This window comes from Mobula hypostoma, chromosome 30, assembly GCF_963921235.1.
Source record: "Mobula hypostoma chromosome 30, sMobHyp1.1, whole genome shotgun sequence".
Classification (NCBI taxonomy): Eukaryota; Metazoa; Chordata; class Chondrichthyes; order Myliobatiformes; family Myliobatidae; genus Mobula; species Mobula hypostoma.
The window spans coordinates 13131854-13155832 of NC_086126.1; the positions used below are offsets into that span (position 1 = coordinate 13131854).

Sequence of the window (23979 nt, forward strand, 5' to 3'; positions counted from 1 at the left end):
AGTTGCTGCTCAGACCAAACATCAGAATGGGGGAAGAAATGTGATCTGAGTGACTTCGACCGTGGAATGATTGTTGGTGCCAGACGGGGTGGTTTGAGTATCTGCTGATCTCCTGGGATTTTCACGCACAACAGTCTCTAGGGTTTACAGAGGATGGTGCGAGAAACAAAAAAGATCCAGTGAGCGGCGGCAGTTCTGTGGGTGAGAAAGCCCCGTTAATGAGAGAGAGGTCAGAGAATAGCCAGACTGGTTCAAATAGCCACTTGTTACAACAGTGGTGGCAGAAGGGCATCTCTGAAGGCACAACACGTCAAACCTTCAAGTGGACGGGCTACAGCAGCAGAAGACCATGAGCATACGGAATACACTTTATTAGGTAGCTCCTATACCTGAGTGTAAGTGAGCTGATGTTAGGAGCCAAATAGTATATATTTCACCTGCCCTATCTATCTCCTGTCTCTCCCAGAGGATGGTGAAGTTTGAACCATGATAATTAGACATCTTACCCGTAGCTTGAGGTTGGGTTGACATGGTAGAAGAACGGGTCGTCCTTGCTGCTGTGCGCCCGCGGATCGAACGGTTCTCCAAAGGGGGCGCGCCGTTGCATCCTCAGCTTTGCGTCGTACTCCGCGCGACTGCTGAACTTGCTCAGCACGCTGTACGCTTCGTTCAGCCGTACGAACTGGGCGTGCAGGTTGGGGTTGGCCAGGTCGATGTCTGGATGGAGCTGCAAGTGGGGGAGAGGGGATATTTCACACAATGAATTCAACACAGGAAGCCCCAAGAGATGCTAGAAATCCGAAATAAAAACAGCCAACTCAAGATTCAAGGTTGCTCACTGCCATTCTTCAGTACACGAGTGTAAAGGAGAACGAAGTGATTGTTACTCTGGATCTGATACAGAATTAAAAGCACAATAAGCATAACGAACACAATAATTATAAACATAAATGTAATCCTATGAGACTCTGTTACTTCCCGCCAAGCTATCAGGTGATCAAGACTTCCACCCATTAACCTGTCTCACCAACATATATATGGAGGCTAGTGCTGGTATGGGGGGGCGGGGGGCTACTTCACAGGACTGAAAGAAGCTACAGAAAGTTGTAAAGTTAATCAGCCTCATCCTGGGCACTAGCCTCCGTAGTATCAAGACATCTTCAAGGAGCGCTGCCTCAGAAAGGCAACGTCCAGTATATTAAGGACTCCGATCACCCAGGTTGTGCCCTCTTTCCATTGTTACATAGAAACATAGAAAACTTACAGCACAATACACGCCCTTCGGCCCACAAAGCTGTGCCGAACATGTCCTTACCTTAGAAAAGACCTAGGGTTACCCATAACCCTTTATTTTTCTAAGCTCCCATGTACCTAACCAGGAGTCTCTTAAAAGACCCTATCGTTTCCACCTCCACCACTGTCGCCGGCAGCCCATTCCACAGACTCACCACTCTCTGAGTAAAAAACTTACCCCTGACATCTCCTATGTACCTGCTCCCCAGCACCTTAAAGCTGTGCCCTCTCATGCTAGCCATTTCAGCCCTGGGGAAAAAGCCTTTGACTCTCCACACGATCAATGCCTCTCATCATCTTGTACACATCTATCAGGTCACCTCTCATCCTCTGTCGCTCTAAGGAGAAAAGGCTGAGTTCACTCAACCTATTCTCATAAGGCACGCTCCCCAATCCAGGCAACATCCTTGTAAGTCTCCTCTGCACCCTTTCCATGGTTTCCACGTCCTTCCTGTACTGAGGCGACCAGAACTGAGCACAGTTCTCCAAGTGGGGTCTGACCAGGGTCCTGTATACCTGCAACGTTACCTCTCGGCTCCAAAACTCAATCCCACCATCAGGGAGGAGGTAAAGAAACCTGAAGTGACACATTCAACATTTCAGGAACAGCTTCTTCCCCTCTGCCATGCGATTTCTGAATAGACATTGAATCCGTGAACACTACCCGACTTTTTTTTGCATATTATTTCTGTTTCGCACTATCTTTAATCCAACTATTTAACAGACATATTTACTTTAATGGATTTACTTACTTATTGCTTTTCTTTCCATATTATTAACAAACTTCACCACACATGTCGGTGATAATAACCCTGGATCTGATGGAGCTGACTAAGCTTACAACTCTCTGCAGCTTACTTTGATCCTGTGCAGTAGTCGCCCACCCCCTCCCAAGACCAGAAGATGCTGCAGCCAGTTGGAATATTATCCACGGTATAGCTGTAGTAATTTGCACACGTTTTAGGTGAAACACCAAATCGCCTTGTGATGATTTGGGCGGTTTTAACTACCGTTGTAGACATACCCCCCGCCCCCCATCTGCCAGATGTGCTGGGAGAGAGAAGTATGCTATATTGATCATTTTTTATAGAAAGCTAGCGGAAGTGTTTGACATCTAATCACAAAAAGGGATTTTAGGAGAAATGACCAAAATCTTGGTCAAAGATGTATGCTTTGCTGCAGGTTACAGCATCTGAGGCCTCCTGAGTGAACATAGTCTTAGAAAAGTACAGCACAGAAACAGGCCCTTCAGCCCATCTAGTCCATGCCACAAAAAAAACATTTGAACTGCCTACTCCCATCGACCTGCACCGGGACCATAGGCCCCCATACCCCGACCATCCACGTACCTATCCAAACTTCCCTTAAACGTTGAAGTCGAGCTCGCATGCACCACTTGTGCTGGCAGCTCGTTACACACTCTCACCACCCACTGAGTGAAGAATTTTACCCTCATGTCCCCCCCTTCTCACCTTTCAACCTTAACCCGTGACCTCCAGTTGTCATCCCACCAAACATCAGTGGAAAAACGTAAACACGAAGAAGTCTGCAGATGCTGGAAATTCGAGCCACATACATCAAAGTTGCTGGTGAACACAGCAGGCCAGGCAACATCTCTAGGAAGAGGTGCAGTCGACGTTTCGGGCCGAGACCCTTTGTCAGGACTAACTGAAGGAAGAGTTAGTAAGAGATTTGAAAGTGGGAGGGGGAGGGGGAGATCTGAAATGATAGGAGAAGACAGGAGGGGGAGGGATGGAGCCAAGAGCTGGACAGTGAATTGGCAAAAGGGATATGAGAGGATCATGGGACAGGAGGCCCAGGGAGAAGGAAAAGGGGGGCGGGAGAACCCAGAGGATGGGCAAGGGGTATAGTCAGAGGGACAGAGGGAGAAAAAGGAGAGAGAGAGAAAGAATGTGTGTATATAAATAAATAACAGATGGGGGACGAGGGGGAGGTGGGGCATAGGCGGAAGTTAGAGAAGTCAATGTTCATGCCATCAGGTTGGAGGCTACCCAGACGGAATATAAGGTGTTGTTCGTCCAACCTGAGCGTGGCTTAATATTTATATACACACATTCTTCCTCTCTCCTTTTTCTCCCTCTGTCCCTCTGACTATACCCCTTGCCCATCCTCTGGGTTTTTCCCCTCCTCCCCCTTTTCCTTCTCCCTGGGCCTCCTGTCCCATGATCTCTCATACCCCTTTTGCCAATCACCTGTCCAGCTCTTGGCTCCATCCCTCCCCCTCCTGTCTTCTCCTATCTTTTTGGATCTCGCCCTCCCCCTCCCACTTTCAAATCTCTTACTCACTCTTCCTTCAGTTAGTCCTGACAAAGGGTCTCGGCCCGAAACGTCGACTGTACCTCTTCCTAGAGATGCTGCCTGGCCTGCTGCGTTCACCAGCAACTTTGATGTGCGTTGCATCAGTGGAAAAAGCCTGCCTGCATTTACCCTATCTATACCCCTCATAATTTTGTATACCTCTGCCAAATCTTCTCTCAATCTTCTACATTCTAAAAAAGACAGTCCTAACCTATTCAGTCTTTCTTTATAACTCAGGACCTCCAGACCTGGCCATTTTCTCTGCACTCTTTCAAACTTGTTTACATTTTTCCTGTAGGTAGGTGACCAAAACGCCACACAATGCTCCAAGTTAGGCCTCTCCAGCGTCTTGTACAATATTTGCGAAGAGATTAGGACAGCGAGGCAAACCTTCCAGACAGCGAGAGAGCTGCAGCATTTGAAGGCATCAGTCACAATGGCAGTCTGAGACAAACCAGGAGGCCAGAATTGGAGAAGCACCAAGAGCTCAGAGGTCTGTAGACTGGAGGAGGTTGCAAAGATAAGGATAAGACTATGGTAAGCAAAGAAAATTTTTTAGCATTGAATATTGTAACAGCGAGCACAGGCTGGTCGTTTCTACAACAGAGTATGGCACCAATCTGCAAGTGCTCAATATCTCTCAGTCCTCAAATTAAAATTCCTTCTTATTTACACACAGTTGGAGCCCTCACACAATGACTGACACAACATTAAATCCAAAAAAAACTTATCCGTCACATCAATCACTCCATTGCTGGCTCATAAACATTATGTTCAACACTTAATATGTCAAAACAATGGAAACGCTTCTTTCCCGTTTGGACGTACCAGCTGCAAAAATTTCCTAAAATGCAGAAGGTTATTGGTGCCTCACTGAACCCCTGAGGGATGGAAAGCAAAACTGCGCCCCAGCCAAAATCCAGTAAGCATTCTGGCACACCGGAGGACAGCTAGCTGCTCGGAAGGAGCTGGATCTTATTTTGCCGGGTTCGACAGTGGATCTGCATTGTGCAAGTTCAGCCAGCAATACTAACCTACTTAACACACAGCCAAAGACTGATCATAAGACTATAAGGCGTAGGAGCAGAATTAGGCCACTCAGCCCATCGAGTCCGCTCCATTCCATCCCGTCTGTTTCAATACCCCCTCAACCCCATTTGCCCGCCTTTTCCCCGTAACCTTTGACACCCCTGCTAACCAAGAACCTATCAGCTTCTGCTTTAAATACATCCAATGACTTGGCATCCACAGCCGTCTGTGGCAATGAATTCCATAGATTCACCACCCTCTGGCTAAAGAAATCCCTTCTCATCTCTTTTCTAAATGGACAGTCCTCTATTCTGGCAATGTGCCCTCTGTCCTAGACTCGCCCACCAGAGGAATCATCCTCTCCATGCCCACTACCTAGGCCTATCAATATTCAGTAACTTTTAGTGAGGTCTCCCCTCAGTCTTCTAAACTCCAGCGAGTACAGGGTCAGAGCCATCAAATGCCTCTCAAACGTCAATCCTTTCGTTCCCGGAATCGTTCTCGTGAACCTCCTCTGGATCCTCTCCAATGCCAGCACATCTCTTCTTAGATAAGGAGCACAAAACAGCCCATCAAGTGTGGATTGACCAAGGCCTTACTACGCCTCTCTGCTTACATCCTAATTGCTACCATCAGGGAGGAGGTACAGGAGCCTGAAGACCCACACTCAGACTTTTATTAACAGCTTCTCCCCCTCCACGGTCAGTCTGCTGAAGAGTCCATGAACCCAGGAACACTGTTTTTTAACACATATTTCTTATTATAATTAATGGATAGGTAGATAGATACTTTACTGATCCCAAAGGAAATTGCAGTGTTTCAGTAACATTACAAGTGCACAGATATACAAATATTAGTAGAGAAGTAAGAAAGAATAAAAAATAAGTTAGCTCAAACAGTCTAACGTGGGGGGCGGGGGCGGGGTTCACCACTTCCCAGGCTATAGGTTGACTCATTATAGAGCCTATTGGCCAAGTGTAGGAACGACCGCTTTGGAGCAGTGCAGTTGTCTCAGTCTGTCACTAAAAGTGCTCCTCTGTTCGGCCAAGGTGGCATGCAGAGGGTGAGAAACATTGTCCGGAATTGCCAGGATTTTCCGTAGGGTCCTTTGTTCTACCACAGCCTCCAGTGTGTCCAGTTTGACTCCTTTCTAATCAGTTTATTGAGCCTGTTGGCATCACCCGTGTTGATGCCATTGCCCCAGCACACCACCGCGTAGAAGATTGTACTGGCGACAACAGACTGGTAGAACATGTGAAGGAGAGGCCTGCGTACTCCAGAGGGCCTCAGTCTCCTCAGGAAGTAGAGGCAACTCTGGCCCTTTTTGTACACAGCCTCTGTGTTGGTGCTCCCCTCAAGTCCTCCTAACGTCCATTACCATTTCCTTTGTCTTACTGATGCTGAGTTGCAGATGATTCAGCTTGTACCATTTGACAAAGTCCTCCACCAGGGCCCTGTGTTCATCTTCCCGTTTCCCCCTTATACACCCAACTATTGCTGAGTCATCAGATAATTTCTGCAGACGACATGACTCAGTGTTGTATCTAAAGTCCGAGGTACACAGGGTAAACAGGAAGGGAGCCAGTACAGCCCCCAGTGGGGCCCTAGTGCTGCTTGTAGCTATGTCTGACACACAGCTCTGAAGCTGCACAAACTTAGTCTATTATCCAGGATTAAACGGAAGTGTCAACCTGCACTGAACGGAGCAGATTTTCCACATCCTTTCTATAATGCATGCACTGGAGGATTTTGAAACCATCCCGAATTCTCCAGCTTCATTGACTGTAAAGGAGCATAGGTTCCCAAAAATCAGCGAGGACCTTGCAATCTTTCCTCCTTTGAGATTCAGATTTATTCCTCACGTGCACGCCAGAACATGCAGTGAAATGCGTCGTCTAACAACCCTCCACGACCTGGGCTGACAAGTGTCACCTCACGTTCTAGCACACCCACAGGGCTTGGCGGAACAACGCAGCGCTCGACCAGAATCGGGTTTACTATCACTGACGTTACCGCAGGCGTTGTTACGGTTTGCACCCGACCGCGCCAGCCTCCGTCCGGGGGTGTAGACGCTCCGACCCTCCGGAGCGTGGCTAACTGGCGTAGTCCCTTTAAAGATTCGGGCCCGCTCCGCTAATTGGCGGCCACATTTCGGCGCCAAGATCTGGATATTTAAAGAGCACCTCAACTGAGGCTCGGCGCTCCGTCGCCAGCTCAACTTCGGTTCAGTCTGCGACTGCGTTCAGGATTTCTATCTCATCGGGATTCTCGTCTGGTCTCGTCTAGCATCTAGTCAAGGACCCTGTCCTCGTCTCAGTCTCAGAATTGTGTCTCAATCCTAGTCTCGGATACTCCAGCACTTGGGTCCTGACCATCCTCACCTAGGCCTCTCATCACAGCAGCACTGTTCAATGCATAAAATATACCATAAATTACAACAAGAAATATATATGTAAAGTAAGTAGTGCAAAAATAGTGAGGTAGTGTTCATAGGTTCATTGTCCATTCCGACATCTGGTGGTAGAGGGGAAGAAGCTTTTCCTAAAACACTGGGTATGTATCGTCGGGCTCCTGTACCTCCCCTCTGACGGTAGTTATGAGAAAAGGAACAGCCAGGACCCTGAAGACACAACAAACAACAAAACAACAACAGCAAAACAAGTCCCTTTACCTCTCCCTTCAAGCATACACCTGACTGCCTCACCGTCTGGTATGGCGGTGGGGACTACTGCACAGGATTGAAAGAAGCTGCAGAGAGTTGTAAACTCAGTCAGCTCCATCATGGGCACCGGCCTCCGTAGTGTCCAGGACATCTTCAAGGAGCAGTGTCTCAAAAATAGACATTAAGGACCCCCACCACCCAGGACATGCCCTCTTCTCATTGCTACCATCAGGGGGGAGGTACAGGAGCCTGAAGGCACACACTCAACGATTCAGGAACAGCTTCTTCCCCTCTGCCATCTGATTTCTGAATGGACATTGAACCCATGAACACTACCTCACTACTTTTTTCTTTCTGTTTTTGCACTGCTTAGTTAACCATACAGACACACACACACACACACACACACACATATATACACTTTCCATAATTCACAGCTTTTTTTCTCTATTATGATGTACTCCTGCCGCAAAGTCAGCAAATTTCACAACATTTGCCAATGATATTAAACCCGATACGGATTCTGATTCTGATCGACTGGAATCTCAGCCTCCATCCCAGTCTCCTCCACACACAGAACTTGAAATAGAATTGACTCAAGAGATGGCACAGGCAGAAATCTGGAGCAAGAAAAAATCAAACTGCTGGGGGAGCTCGGCGGGTCAAGGAACCAAACTGGAAGTGCTGATTGTTCAAGATTCAAAAATAGTTATTGTTGTTTTTCAGCACACGAGTATAAAGGGGAACAAAATGTTTGTTCCTTGGAATCCAATGCGGCATGAAAAAGTAACCCAATAAACTCAAAAACACAGTAAATATAAAAGGGTATTAGAAGGGAATTACTGGGACTGAAGGACCTGAGTTACTTTAGGACTTTATTCCCTGGAGTGTAGGAGAATGAACCATAGAACACTACAGCACAGAAAACAGGCCACTCAGCCCTTCTAGTCTGTGCTGAAACTTAATTCCGCTAGTCCCATTGAGCTGCACCCAGTCTATAACCCTCCAGCCCTCTCCCGTCCATGTATCTATCCAATTTATTCTTAAAGCTTAAAAGTGAGCCCGCATTTACCACGTCAGATGGCAGCTCGTTCCACACTCCCACCACTCTCTGAGTGAAGAAGTGCCCCCTAAACCTTTCCCCTTTCACCCTAAAGCCATATCCTCTCGTATTTATCTCTCCTAATCCAAGTGGAAAGAGCTTACTCGCATTTACTCTGTCTATACCCCTCAGAATTTTGTAAACCTCTATCAAATCTCCCCTCATTCTTCTACGCTCCAAGGAATAAAGTCCTAACCTGTTCAACCTTTTCCTGTAACTCAACTCCTGAAGACCCGGCAGCATCCTAGTAAATCTTCTCTGCACTCTTTCAATCTTACTGATATCCTTCCTATAGTTAGGAAGAGAATGAGGGGAGATTTGTTAGAGGTACAGTGCTGTGCAAAAGTCTAAGGCATATATTATGCGTGTGAGAGATGATAAACCTGATTCTGATATGGGTCTCTGTTGTGGACTGAGAGTGGGAAGGGGGCAGGAAGAGGGGAATCGTGGTTGGGAAAAGGGGAAAGGACAGGGGAGGGAAGCACCAGAGAGACAATTGGTAATGACCAATGAACCAAATGGCCTTGCCTGGTGTCTCAGGGCTGGGTGTGTCTACCTACCGTATGGGCGCCCATACTGTAAAGTGCCATGCTCACCACTACACTACCATGCAGCAGGATGCTGGGGAGACCAGTACCCATGTTGGAGCTGACTAATTTTACAACTCTCTGCAGCTTACTTCGATCCTATGCAGCCGCCACCCCCGCCCCCCCATACCAGACGGTGACGCAGCCAGTTTGGATGCTCTCACAGCACATGTGTAGAGACCTGCGGGTGTCTTTGGTGACATAGTCTGTACTTTCTCCCCTTGACCACGTGGGTTTCGTCCGGGTGCTCCGGTTTCCTCCCACGTTCCAAAGAGAACGGGTCAGGGTTAGTAAGTTGTGGGCCTGTTAAGTTAGCACCGGAAGCCAGGCGACTTCCTCCGTGATCTGGTTCGACGCAAACGAAGCATCTCACATTTCGAAGTTTCGATGTGACAAGTAAAGCTAATCATTGTTTATATTTCATTTATTTAGAGATACGGCACATTAACAGGCCTTTTCCGGCCCAACGAGCCCACGCCATCCAGTCACACCCATGTGACCAATGAACCCTTTAACCCACACGACTTCAGCGTGTGGGAGGAAAGCAGAGCACGCAGAGGAAACCTGCTTAGTCACGCAATAGTGGCAGGAATTGAACGCAGAGCGCTGGGGATGTAACAGCGTCCCACTCGACAACCAGCAGGACTTCTTTTCTTCTTTTTCAGATTACTCTGCTAACTTCAAAGTTCAAAGTAAATTTTATTATCAGACTACATACACATGTCACCACATACAACCCTGAGATTCATTTTCCTGCGGGCATACTCAGCAAATCTATAGAATAGTAACTGAAAACGGGATCAGTGAAAGATCAACCAGAGCACAGAAGACAACGAACTGGGCAAATCAAATATAAATAAATAGCAGTAATCAGAATCAGGTTTATTATCACCGGCATGCGACAAGAAATTTGTTAACTTAGCAACAGCAGTTCAATGCAATACATAATATAGGAAAAAAAACAAAATAAATAATAATAATAAACATTAAATAAATAAGTAAATCAATTACAGTATACATATATTGAATAGATTAAAAGTCATGCAAAAAACAGAAATAATATAAGACCATAAGATATAGGAGCAGAAAAAGGCCATTCAGCCCATCGAGTCTCCTCCGCCATTCATTCATGGCTAATCCAATTCTTCCAGTCATCCCCACTCCCCTGCCTTCTCCCCATACCCTTTGATGCCCTGGCTAATCAAGAACCTAGCTATCTCTGCCTTAATATACTCAATGACTTGGCCCCCACGGCTGCTCGCGGCAACAAATTCCACAGATTTACCACCCTCTGACTAAAGTAATTTCTCCACATCTCTGTTCTAAATGGATGTCCTTCAATCCTGAAGTCGTGTCCTCTTGACCTAGATATATTAGTATATATTAAAAAAGTGAGGTAGTGTCCAAGGGTTCAATGTCCATTTATGAATCAGATGGCAGAGGGGAAGAAGCTATTCCTGAATCGCTGAGTGTGTGCCTTCAGGCTCCTGTACCTCCTACCTGATGGTAACAGTGAGAAAAGGGCATGCCTTGGGTACTGGAGGCTCTTAATAGTGGACGCTGCCTTTCTGAGACACCGCTCCCTGAAGATGTCCTGGGTACTTTGTAGGCCAGTACCCAAGATGGATAACGAAACAAGAGATAATGAGATAAAGAGTCCTTAAAGTGAGATCATTTGTTGTGGAAAGATTTCAAGAGATGAGTGTAGTTATCCTCTTTTGTTGAGGGGTGGTAACTGTTCCTGAACCTGGTGGTGCAGGTCCTGAGGCTCTTGTACCTTCTACGTGGTGGCAGCAGCGAGAAGAGAGCACAGCCTGGGTGGGGGGATCTCTGATGATGGATGCTGCTTTCCTACGACAGCATTTCATGTAGATGTGCTCAATGGTGGGGAGGGCTTTAGTCGTGATGGACTGGGCTGAATTCACTACCTTCTGTCGGATTTTCCGTTCAAAGGCACTGGTGGTCCCATGCCAGGCTGCAATGCAGCCAGTCAATACACTCTCCATCGAAGTTTGTGAAAGTTTTTGATGAAATAGAGGAAGAAGAGGTGCTGTTGTGCTTTCTTTGCAATTACGTATATATGATGGGCGTAGGACAGGCCCCTCTGAGATAGTGACACCCAGGAATTTAAAGTTACTGTCCCTTGAAATCGCTCTGGGACATCGTTTTTCATTTTTCCAAGGCACTCATGCAGACCGGAGGAAATGATTGTTATTCAGCATCTGCTATTTGCGTAATTTATTCAGGTGCGGGAGCTGGGACCAATCTCCCCGTCTGCTAACGATCCAATCAAGTGTATTTAACAATGTGCTGGGGACTAATCTGGGGCTGCATCTCTGGAACATAATCACAGTCACCATCTGATTTCACTGTTTGGGTGGATCAAAAGGGCTCTGATAAAAGATATTGTGAAATGTTCATTTCAAAGTCACAGGCGGGCAAAACAGAAAGAGACTGCCCTGCGTACATACATCAAGTGCGTGGAGAGGACCGATGGGAGTGGGATTGTTTCGTCCCACTCCCATCAGGGAGGAGGTTACCTGGCATCCACGCCGGGACCACCAGACTCGGAAATCGTTACCTTGCCCAAGCAGTAAGGTTGATCAACACTTCCACAAACCACAACCCCCCCCCGCCCAACTACCACTACTTTACCATTTCCTGTCAGCGTCGTCTTATATACAGACACTTCTGTACCCAGTATCACTTTATGTACAATACCATCAATCAATCTATGTATATAAACTATCTTATGCATTTATATTTATTGTGTTCTTTATTGTGTTTGTTTTACTGCACTGCATCCTATCTGGAGTAACATAACTTTGCTTTCCTTCGCACTTGTGTACTGGAAATGACTTTAAACAATCTCAAGCTGGAAAGATGTTCTTTATTTTAATTCCACATCCCATTCCCATTCTGGTATGTCTATCCACGGCCTCCTCTACTGTAAAGATGAAGCCACACTCAGGTTGGAGCAACAACACCTTATATTCCGTCTGGGTAGCCTCCAACCTGATGGCATGAACATTGACTTCTCTAACTTCTGCTAATGCCCCACCTCCCCCTTGTACCCCATCCGTTATTTATTTATATACACACATTCTTTCTCTCTCTCTCTCCTTTTTCTCCCTCTGTCCCTCTGACTATACCCCTTGCCCATCCTCTGGGTTTTTCCCCCCCTCCCCATTTTCCTTCTCCCTGGGCCTCATGTCCCATGATCCTCTCATATCCCTTTTGCCAATCACCTGTCCAGCTCTTGGCTCCATCCCTCCCCCTCCTGTCTTCTCCTATCATTTTGGATCTCCCCCTCCCCCTCCCACTTTCAAATCTCTTACTAACTCTTCCTTCAGTTAGTCCTGACGAAGGGTCTCGGCCCGAAACGTCGACTGTACCTCTTCCTAGAGATGCTGCCTTGCGTTCACCAGCAACTTTGATGTGTGTTGCTTGAATTTCCAGCATCTGCAGAATTCCTCGTGCTTACGTTCTTTATTTCTTTATTGATTGATTGATTGAGATACAGCGCGGAATCGGGCCTTCGATCCGCGCCGCGCAGCAATCCCCTGACTTAACGCCAGCCTGATCATGGGACGATTTACAATGACCAACCGGTACGGCTCCGGACTGTGGGAGGAAACCCACGCGGTCACGGTGAGAGAGCATACGGGCAGCGGCGGGAACTGAACCCCGCGGCCGCAGGTACCGTCGCGCTGACCACCGCTACTTGTGGGGGGTGAGACGATGCGAAGAGCACACCCACCCAACAAGGGCATAATTTTTCTCTCCTGATTTCCGCGCAATAGTAATAACCTTGGCTGATCATGACGGCAGCAGTATTAAATCCCTAGGTCTCCATCAGACATAGTGTCTTCCCGATACACACCAGATGAAGTAATCTAAGGCTGGGTGTACTTTGCTGCCTTGCGGGTCCCTATTTGATTAATATGGGAAAACAAATATATTAATTCACACAGAGGCAACAGCCGGTTATCTCCTGGAATACTTCAAATCGCCCGAGGGATTTGAAGTGAATTCCAGAGATTTTTAATTCCCTCCCCCACTCCCCTACAAAATCAGCCTTTGTTTTTTAATCTGATCTTTCGGGCAGAGCGGAGTGTGGATTTTGAGATAACAGCTCCTATTTGTAGAGCATTAGGGCTCTTGGAATTACTGAAGAAAATGTGACAGTAAACCAGGTGAGGAGATAGCAGATCAACTCGGCCAAAAAGAGAACATTTCCAAGGGCTACCACAAACAAGAGAGAATCTGCTGATGCTGGAAATCCAAAGCAACACACGCAGAATGCTGGAGGAACTCAGCAGGCCAGGCAGCATCTGTGGAGAAGAGTACACGGTCGACGTTTCCGGCCGAGACCCTTCATCAGGAGTGGGCTATTTTAGGCACAGAGCAGTTTAGCTAATTTTTTGAAATGACCCGGATGGGATGGGTTAGTAAACTTGCTGATGACACAGAGGTTGGGGGTGTTGTGGATAGTGTGGGGGGCTGTCAGAGGTTACAGTGGGACATTGATAGGTTGCAAAACTGGGCTGAGAAGTGGCAGATGGAGTTCAACCCAGATAAGTGTGAGGTGGTTCATTTTGGTAGGTCAAATATGATGGCAGAATATGGTAAGACTCTTGGCAATGTGGAGGATCAGAGGGATCTTGGGGTCCGAGTCCATAGGACACTCAAAACACTCAAATCTGCTGCACAGGTTGACTCTATGGTTAAGAAATCATACAGTGCATTGGCTTTCATCAACCATGGGATTGAGTTTAGGAGCCGAGAGGTAATGTTATAGCTATATAGGACCCTGGTCAGACCCCACTTGGAGTACTGTGCTCAGTTCACTACAGAAAGGATGTGGTAACTATAGAAAGGGTGCAGAGGAGATTTACAAGGATGTTGCCTGGATTGGGGAATATGTCTTATGAGAATAAGTTGAGTGAACTCGGCCTTTTCTCCTTGGAGCAGCGGAGGATGAGAGGTGACCTGATAGAGGTGTATAAGATGATGAGAGGCATTGATTGTGTGGATAGTCAGAGGCTTTTTCCCAGGGCTGAAATGGCTAGCACGAGAGGGCACAGTTTTAAGGTGCTTGGAAGTAGGTACAGAGGAGATGTCGGGGGTAAGTTTTTTAACTCAGAGAGTGGTGAGCGCATGGAATGGGCTGCCAGCGACAGTGGTGGAGGCGGATATGATAGGGTCTTTTAAGAGACTCCTAGATAGGTACATGGAGCTTAGAAAAATAGAGGGCTATGGGTAACTCGAGGTAATTTCTAGAGTATGCACATGTTCACCACAGCATTGAGGACCAAAGGGCCTGTATTGTGTTGTAGGTTTTTCTATGTTTCTAAATGAATTCCAGAATTTACCTCAGAAGAACACCTGAGTCAGTGTGTGAAGAAACAGCTGGGAGAGCTACTCAGGCCAGAGGTGTACTCAAGCCGCCATTGAGCCCATCCACAAGGAGCTCTGCCATGAGAAAGCATCATTCATCATCAAGGACCCCCACACCATCCGGCTCATCATAAATATGAGCAAGTCTGCCGATGCCGGAAATCTACAGCAACAAACACAAAAATGCTGGAGAGACTCAGCGGGGTTAGGGAACGAACGGTCAATTTTTTGGGACGAGACGCCTCTTCGGGACCACCGAGGCCATGCTCTCTTCTCGCTGCTGTCACTGGGAAGGAGGGGCAGGAGCCTCAGGTCCCACACCACCAGATTCAGGAACAGTTATCAGGCTCCTGAACCAGCGTGGATAACTTCACTCACCTCAACACTGAACTGGTTCCTACGGACTCACTTTCAAAGACTCTACAACTCATGTTCTCAGTATTATTTATTTTTTATGTACGCAATTTGTCATCTTTTGCACATTTGCGCATAGTTTTTGATTGATTCTGGTGTATTTATTTGTTGGGCTGTAAATGTCAGCAGGAAGTTAATCTCAGGGTAGTATCTGGCGACATTTACATTCAGGGGCCACTTTATTAGGTACAGGAGTGGTCTCCTGCAGCTGTAGCTCATTCACTTCAAGGCTCAATGTGTCATGCATTCAGAGATGCTCTTCTGCACACCACTGTTGTAATACCTGGATATTCGAGTTACTGTCACCTTCCTGTCAGCTTGAACTAGTTCAGCCATTCTCATCTGACTTCTCACATTAATGAGGCAGCTTCATCCTCAGAACAGCCACTCACTGGATTTTTTTTTGTTTTTTGCACCATTCTCTGTAAACTCTGAGACTGTTGTGAGTGAAAATCCCCGGAGATCAGCAGATTCTGGGATACTCAAACCACCCCGTCTGGCACCATCAATCATTTCATGGTCAAACTCATTTTTATTGTATTTCATCCTCCATTTGGTCTGAGCAACAACTGAACCTCGTGACCACATCGGCGTGCTTTGATGCATTGAGCTGCTGCCACATGATCGGCTGATTAGATATTTGCACTAATGAGCAGGTATACAGCTGAACCTCGTGACCATGTCGGCGTGCTTTGATGCATTGCGTTGCTGCCATATGATTGGCCGATTAGATATTTGCATTAGCGAGCATATTTACCTAATAAAGTTGGCCACTGAGAGCACATAACTTGATAATATATGTATTTAACTTTGAGATGAGCGACAGACCAGAATTGAAGAGGCAGTAATATCTCAGGGAGGTTTACAAGTATGGAGAGGTGAGAGGCCTCGGATGGATTTGTAAACTCACACGGGAACTTCATATTTGGAATGCTGAAATATTAGGAAACAGTGGAGATCGGCAACTTTCAAGAAGACCACAACCTTGTCGTAGGGTTTGGAGACTTGCCTGCCTCAATGACCCAGAGAGCCATGTTGGCTGGAGTCAGGGCTTCGTGCTTTGCCTCTTGGTAGGGTCACCAATGTCAGACAGGTCAAAGGGTAGAGGCCAGACTAAGAGTGGTCCACCCATCCTCCAGGTTCGGGGCTGACAACCCTGACTGGTCAAACAAAACTGTTAAAGAAACAGCAACGAGGAATCATTCTGGACAGACAACGATGGAGCCAGCGGCGTGACGGGCAGTAAGGAGATCGGCAGACAGAAGGGCTGAATAGCCTGCAGTAAGAAAGAGTATCACGCTCAGTGACCTTGGGTTTACGAGGTAGGCTGAGAGGAGGAGCTTGGAATAGTCACAGAGGCCATCGAGGCATTCTGTGAGATCGGCAGGGTGGACCTCAGGATCTTATCTTGCCCATCGCTGTTTGTCTGCTCCTGGTAATTACTAAACATCATCAAAGACAGACTGACTAATAAACAAATGGGACAGAGGACACCATCACTTGATCTCATTTGTTAGTATTTGAGAGGACCTGTCCTGGGCCCAGTACGTAAGAGCAATTGCAAAGAAAGCACTTCAGCACCTCTATTTCCTTAGGAGTCTGCGGAAATTATGCGTGACATCTTTGACAAACTACTTTAGATGTGTGCTGGAGAGTATATTGACTGGCTACATCATGGCCGGTATGGAAACACCAGTGTCTTTGAGCAGAAAATCCTACAAAAGGTAGTAGATTCGGCCCCAGTAAAGCCTTCCCAACCATTGAGCACATCTACATGAAACGCTGTCGTAATAAAGCAGCGTCCATCATCAGAGACCCCCACCACCCAGGCCATGCTCTCTTCTCGCTGCTGCCATCAGGTAGAAGGTACAAGAGCCTCAGGACTCGCACCACCAGGCTCAGGAACAGTTACTACCCCTCAATCATCAGGCTCCTGAACAAAAGGGGATAGCTTCATTCACTTGCCCATCCATTGAGATATTCCCACAGCGAATGATCTCATGTTTTCGTTATTTATTGCTATTTATTTATATTTCCATTTGCACAGTTTGCTGTCTTCTGCACTCTGGTTGATCTTTCATTGATCCTGTTTACAGTTACTATTCTATAGATTTGCTGAGTATTCCTACAATAAAATGAATCTCAGGGTTGTATGTGGTAACATGTATGTACACTGAAAAGAAAACTACTTTGAACTTTGATTCATTCCGTCCATTTTGTAATCATTTTGATCCAAACTTTGACCGATTTGATTTCTGAGAGGATAATCGGGGTCTCTCTTCCACCCGTCAGAATTATTTATCTGGAGCAGTACATACTCAGGGCCCTCAGCATTGGCAATGATCCCTCGTATCTGTCCCACAATCTTTCTCACCCCCTACCGTCAGGCAGGAGGCAGTGTCGCATTCGGACAAGGACTGATAGGATGGGAAACAGCTTCTTTCCCCAAGCCGTACAGCTACTGAACTGCCTGCCACCACCCAGGTCTCATCATCACGTATGAAGCACCTGCAGCGCTGTACTGTTTACCTTTAATTTGTTAATTAGCTGTTGATTTACTTGTGGTAACTTTGCTTTACCTGTTGGTCTGGAGGAACACTGTTTCGTTTGGTCGTATACATGTTGAATGTCGATAAGACTGAGGGGCCTCCCTACCGTCCATCGGGGACATTTATCAGGAGCGCTGCATACACAGGGCCCTCAGTATTATCAAGGATCCCATCACTCTGACTTTCTACCATCAGGCAGGAGACTCCGATGCACAAAGACAAGAACGGTCAGGGTGGGGAACAGTTTCTTCCCTCAGGCCATCAGGCTTCTGAACTCCCTGCCGCATTGCATTCAAAGTGTCACCAGTTAATCTGTTCAGTACCTAACAATATTTAATTTGTGCACTTTACTTTGTTTATTTATGTGTAATTCATTTGTAGATTTAAATCTTACTTTCCCAAGATATTGTGTGCGTTATGTAAACTACTGTGCTTTACACCCTGGTCCGGAGAAACATTCTCTCATTTGATGGTATACATGTATATAGTTTTAAATGACAATAGACTTGACGTGACTAAACGTGAACTTGAAATTACTTGCAGTATATTGAGAAAGATAATGATAATTGTCAATTCTGAACTTTCCTTTGGAGGGTTTTTAATTCTCTCTCATCTCCCCTCTCCCTCCGCAGTTCCGGCTCATCCTAGTCACGCTAGTCTTTTATCAGGCCAGTTTACACAATCTCTCGGAGGGCACTAGCTCCCTCTACAGGTAGGGCAAGATCAGATAAAGGGAACCAAGTCACATGCATCTATCAACCACTTCACAAAGTCTCCACACAGAGGGAAATGTGACTCTCAGGAAGGGACGGGATTGAGCGTAAGAGGTTCTGCAGATGCTGGGAAATCCAAAGCAACGCGCACACAATGCTGGAGGAACTCGGCAGGCCAGGCAAGGGGGTGAACAGTCGACGTTTCAGGCCGAGACCCTCCATCAGGACTGGAGAGGGTGGGGGAAGAGAAGTCAGAATAAGAAGGAAGGGGGAAGGGAAGGAGTAGAAATTGGCAGGTGATAGATGACACCAGGTGAGGGGGAGCCAGAATGGGGGATGGAAAAAGAGGGAAGACGGAGGACTTGCAAGATCTTATGGCTAATATTTCTAAGAACAACCCTGAATCATTGCCAAGTACTCATCAACCATTTTGGCGTGATAGATGCTCTGCTCGCCAGCATTGGTGGGTGCTCGCAGCACAGTAACTGGCTGCCATGCTTCTAAGAATGCGACAGTGCCGACCTCCAATGAAAGAAATGCGTGTTTTTTTCCTTTCTCCACCCCACCACTTCACCGTGCCGATTTCGAGCAACAGCCCAATCAACGTGCAAAAGCCTAAATAAAAATCCCCGCCACACAGATACAAACGTGAAACCAGGGGTCTGTGGTGCATCGAAGGTGCTCACAGATACAGCACATTGTATCGATATACAACTCTGAAATGTGGCTATCTGGAGAAGACAATTTTCACAGTTGTATATGGATAATGAATGAACCTTTGATGACCTTTGGAAACCTTTGTACATATTCCATTGTAGCTAAATGGGGCAACCTATAGGAACACGTGATTTAAGACTCAGGTGAAGCACATTAGGAGGTGTTGGAGCCATAGACCTGTTCTCCGTTTGCTTTGTATACAGGATCAGTGTTGTGCATTTATTATGGTAACTAGTCACATGACTGAGGGTGTGGTAAAAGCGAAGGGAATAAACTACGTATCAGACCAGAAGACCACAAGATATAGGAGCAGAATTAGGCCATTTGGCCCATCAAACCTACTCCGTCATTTCATCATGGCTGATCGATTTTTCTTCTCAGCCCTGATCCCTTCTCCCTTCATCCCTCCATGCCCCGACCAATGAAGAACCTATCAACCTTTGATAAAGACTTGGCCTCCACAGCCACCTGTGGCAAAGAATTCCACAGATTCACCACTCTCTGGCTAAAGAAATTCCTCCTCACCTCCGTTCTAAAAGGTCGCCCCTCTATTCTGAGGCCGTGTCCTCTGGTGCTAGGCTCTCCCATCATAGAAAACATCTTCACATCCACTCTATCAAGGACTTTAATCATTCGAAAGGCTTTAATGAGGTCACCCCTCATTCTTCTGAATTCTAGTGAATACAGGGCCAGAGCCATCAAGCGTTCTTCATGTGACAAGCCATTCAATCCTGGAATCATTTTCGTGAACCTCCTCTGAACCCTCCGCAGTGTCAGCACATCCTTTCTAAAAGGGGCCCAAAGCTGCTCGCAATACTCCAAGTGAGGCCTCACTAGAGCTTTGTAAAGTTTCAACATCATCCTTGCTTTTATATTCTAGTCGTCTTGAAATGAATGCTAACATCACATTTGCCTTCCTCACCACAGACTCAACCTGCAAATTAACCTTTAGGGAATCCTGTACAAGGACTCCCAAGTCCCTTTGCATCTCAGATTTTTGAATTCTCTCTCCATTTAAAAATAGTCTACCCTTTTATTTCTTCTACCAAATTGTATGACCATACACTTCCCAACACTGTGTTCCATCTGCCATTTCTTTGCCCATTCCCCTTACCTATCTATATCCTTCTGAAGCCTGTCTGCTTCCTCAAAACTACCTGCCTCTCCACCTATCTTCATATCATCTGTAAACTTTGCAACAAAGCCATCAATTCTATCATCATATAACATAAAAAGAATTGGTCCCAACACCGACCCCTGTGAAACACCACTAGCGTATTCTTGCTTATTTTGTGACCGTTTGTGGCTCGGAACCAGCAAAGGTCATATCTTCTGCTGACCACTTAAACTCACTTCAAGATTGTACGTTTGTTAATCGCTAATAATAGTCATAGTCATAGTCATACTTTATTGATCCCGGGGGAAATTGGTTTTCATTACAGTTGCACCATAAATAATTAAATGGTAATAAAACCATAAATAGAAATAGTGATATGTAAATTATGCCAGATGGAAATAAGTAAGTCCAGGACCAGCCTATTGGCTCAGGGTGTCTGACCCTCCAGGGGAGGAGTTGTAAAGTTTGATGGCCACAGGCAGGAATAAAGGATGGAAAGAAGGAATTCGACTCATTTCATGGGAGCTGAGGGTGCGTCATGCAGGTATAACAACCCCGTGGCCGCTGCTGGCTGGCGGCAATTGTTTTGTTCTGAGTTTGGGTTAGTTTTTGCCTCCAGCGTCGGGCTGGGGCGGAACGGGTTAGCGTTACGCTTTGCCGCTGAAAGATCGGAGTTCAATTCCCGCCGCCGTTCGTAAGGAGTTTGTACACGTGGGTTTCCGCCGGGTGCTCCAGTTTCCTCCGGCATGCCAAAGGTATACAGGTTAGGGTTAGTAAGTCGTGGGCACGCTAAGTTGGTGCCAGATGCATGGCGACACTTGCGTTGTTCCTGACTGTACAGACAATGCATTTGACTGTATGTTACGATGTGCATGTGACAAATGAAGCTCAGCTATCTTTAATAAAAAGGGGAAAAACACAAGATACGAAAGATGGCATGTGCTGACTCATTGCAAGCTGCTCCCTCTAGATCCACTCCCTCCTTCTATCTAAAATATAAATTCTCTGTCTCTCAGAAGCTGTTACACCTTATTCTGCTGTGTTATTGTTTTATCCTGTTCTGCCTTAACGTACTGTGCAACGATTTGACCTGTATGAACAGCATACAAGACGAGCTTTTCACTGTATCACAGTACATGTGACAATTATAAACCAATTCCAACACCAAGCCAACAAGCAATCCTTCAGATCGGCCTTACACCTTCTGGAGTTGTTCTGCTAGGTGTGCCAGGCCTCGGTGGACAAAGCAACTAGACGGAAGGTTTCTGCAAACTGGGTATGAAAACACCAATGCCCAAGCACGGGAAAAGCTGACAAGAAGTGGTACCTTATATTCCATCTGGGTAGCCTCCAACCTGATGGCATGAACATTGACTTCACACATCAAAGTTGTTGGTGAACGCAGCAGGCCAGGCAGCATCTGTAGGAAGAGGTACAGTCGACGTTTCGGGCCGAGACCCTTCGTCAGGACTAACTGAAGCAAGAGTGAGTAAGGGATTTCAAAGTTGGAGGGGGAGGGGGAGATCCAAAATGATAGGAGAAGACAGGAGGGGGAGGGATGGAGCCAAGAGCTGGACAGGTGATTGGCAAAAGGGATATGAGAGGATCATGGGACAGGAGGTCCAGGAAGAAAGACGGGGGGGGGGAGCCCAGAGGATGGGCAAGGGGTATATTCAGAGGGACAGAGGGAGAAAACGGAGAGTGAGAGAAAGAATGTGTGTATAAAAATAAGTAACAGATGGGGTACGACGGGGAGGTGGGGCATTAGCGGAAGTTAGAGAAGTCGATGTTCATGCCATCAGGTTGGAGGCTACCCAGACGGAATATAAGGTGTTGTTCCTCCAACCTGAGCGTGGCTTCATCTTTACAGTAGAGGAGGCCGTGGATAGACATGTCAGAATGGGAATGGGATGTGGAATTAAAATGTGTGGCCACTGGGAGATCCTGCTTTCTCTGGCGGACAGAGCGTAGGTGTTCAGCAAAGCGGTCTCCCAGTCTGTGTCGGGTCTCGCCAATATATAAAAGACCACATCGGGAGCACCGGACGCAGTATATCACCCCAGCCTGGCCTGCTGCGTTCACCAGCAACTTTTATGTGTGTTGCTTGAATTTCCAGCATCTGCAGAATTCCTGTTGTGAACATTGACTTCTCTAACTTCCATTAATGCCCCTCCTCCCCTTCGTACCCCATCCCTTATTTATGTATTTATTTATTTATTTATTCATTCATTCTCTCTCTCTTTTTTTCTCCCTCTGTCCCTCTCACTATAACTCCTTGCCTGCTCTCCATCTTCCTCTGGGCCTCCCCTCCACCTTTCTTTTTCCCTAGGCTTCCCGCCCCATGATCCTCTCCCTTTTCCAGCTCTTTTGCCAATCACCTGTCCAGCTCTTGGCTCCATCCCTCCCGCTCCTGTCTTCTCCTATCATTTCGGATCTCCCCCTCCCCCTCCCACTTTCAAAGCTCTTCTTTCAGTTAGTCCTGACGAAGGGTCTCGGCCCGAAACGTCGACTGTACCTCCTCCTATAGATGCTGCCTGGCCTGCTGCGTTCACCAGCATTTTTTGTGTGTGTTGCAAGAAGTGGCAGATGCAGCCCAGACCACGAAAGGAAAAACCATCCCCGCCATTGAGCACGTCTACATGGAGCGCTGTCAGGAGAAAGCAGCGGTCATCTTCAAGGACCCCCACCATCCAGGCCATGCTCTCTTCTCGCTGCTGCTGTCAGGAAGAAGGTACAGGAGCCTCAGGTCCCACAGCACCAGGTTACCCCTCAACCAACACCTCTCAACTAGTGGGACTGTGGATTCGGGACAGTGTCAGGACTGCCACCATCTAGGTCGTGCTTTGAAGGACTCTACAACTCATGTTCTCAGTGTTAATTCTTTATTATTCTTATTTTGTATTTGCAGAGTTTTCCTTCTTTTGCACACTGGTTGCTCGTCAGTCTTTGTGTGTAGTTCGTCATCGATTCTGTTCTGTTTCTTTGTTTTACTGTGAATGCTCGCATCAAAATGATGGCAGAATACAGCATTAATAGTAAGACTCTTGGCAAGTGTGGAGGATCAGAGGGATCTCGGGGTCCGAGTCCATAGGACACTCAAAGCTGCTACACAGGTTGACTCTGTGGTTAAGAAAGCATACGGTGCATTGGCCTTCATCAACCATGGGATTGAGTTTAGGAGCCGAGAGATAATGTTGCAGCTATATCGGACCCTGGTCAGACCCCACTTGGAGTACTGTGCTCAGTTCTGGTCGCCTCACTACAGGAAGGACGTGGAAACCATAGAAAGGGTGCAGAGGAGATTTACAAGGATGTTGCCTGGATTGGGGAGCACGCCTTATGAGAATAGGTTGAGTGAACTCGGACTTTTCTCCTTGGAACGACGGAGGATGAGAGGTGACCTGGTAGAGGTGTACAAGATGATGAGAGGCATTGATTGTGTAGATAGCCAGAGGCTTTTCCCCAGGGCTGAAATGGCTAACACGAGAGGGCACAGTTTTAAGGTGCTAGGAAGTAGGTACAGAGGAGATGTCGGGGTAAGTTTTTTACTCAGAGAGTGGTGAGTGTGTGGAATGGGCTGCCGGCGACAGTGGTGGAGGCGGATACAATAAGGTCTTTTAAGAGACTCCTGGACAGGTACATGGAGCTCAGAAAAATAGAGGGCTATGGGTATCCCTAGGTAATTTCTAAGGTAAGGACATGTTCGGCACAACTTTACAGGCCAAAGGGCCTGTATTGTGCTATAGGTTTTCTATGTTTCTATAATGAATCTCAGGGGCATAGATGTGTACTTTGATAGTAAAATTTACTTTGTGCTGTGCCCCTGAGGCTAAAGCAAACCTGAGATTTTGACAGTTCACTTCAGCAGTTTAAAGTTCAGAGTTGGTTTATGATCAAAGTATGTGCACATGACACAGCCTTGAGATTCATCTCCTTACAGGCAGCGGAACCCCGAAAAAGACCATCAAACGCCCAATATGCAGAGAAAGGGGAAAAAAAGACCAAATCGCGCCAGCAATGAAAGTAAGCACTCAGAACTGAAGTTGTATTGAAGTCACGAGGACAGGTATCGTGCCA

The 23979-nt window shown here is 46.8% G+C and overlaps 1 protein-coding gene across 3 annotated transcripts in view; it reads right to left on the bottom strand.

Moving 5' to 3' along the window:
* dnajc4 (DnaJ (Hsp40) homolog, subfamily C, member 4) overlaps positions 1-23979 on the bottom strand; it is a 274824-nt gene that overhangs the window by 160383 nt on the left and 90462 nt on the right. For all 3 annotated transcript variants that reach the window (XM_063036118.1, XM_063036121.1, XM_063036120.1), the window contains exon 4: positions 507-727. In XM_063036118.1, the coding sequence (XP_062892188.1) occupies positions 507-727 (221 nt within the window). The remainder of the gene's footprint in view (positions 1-506; positions 728-23979) is intronic.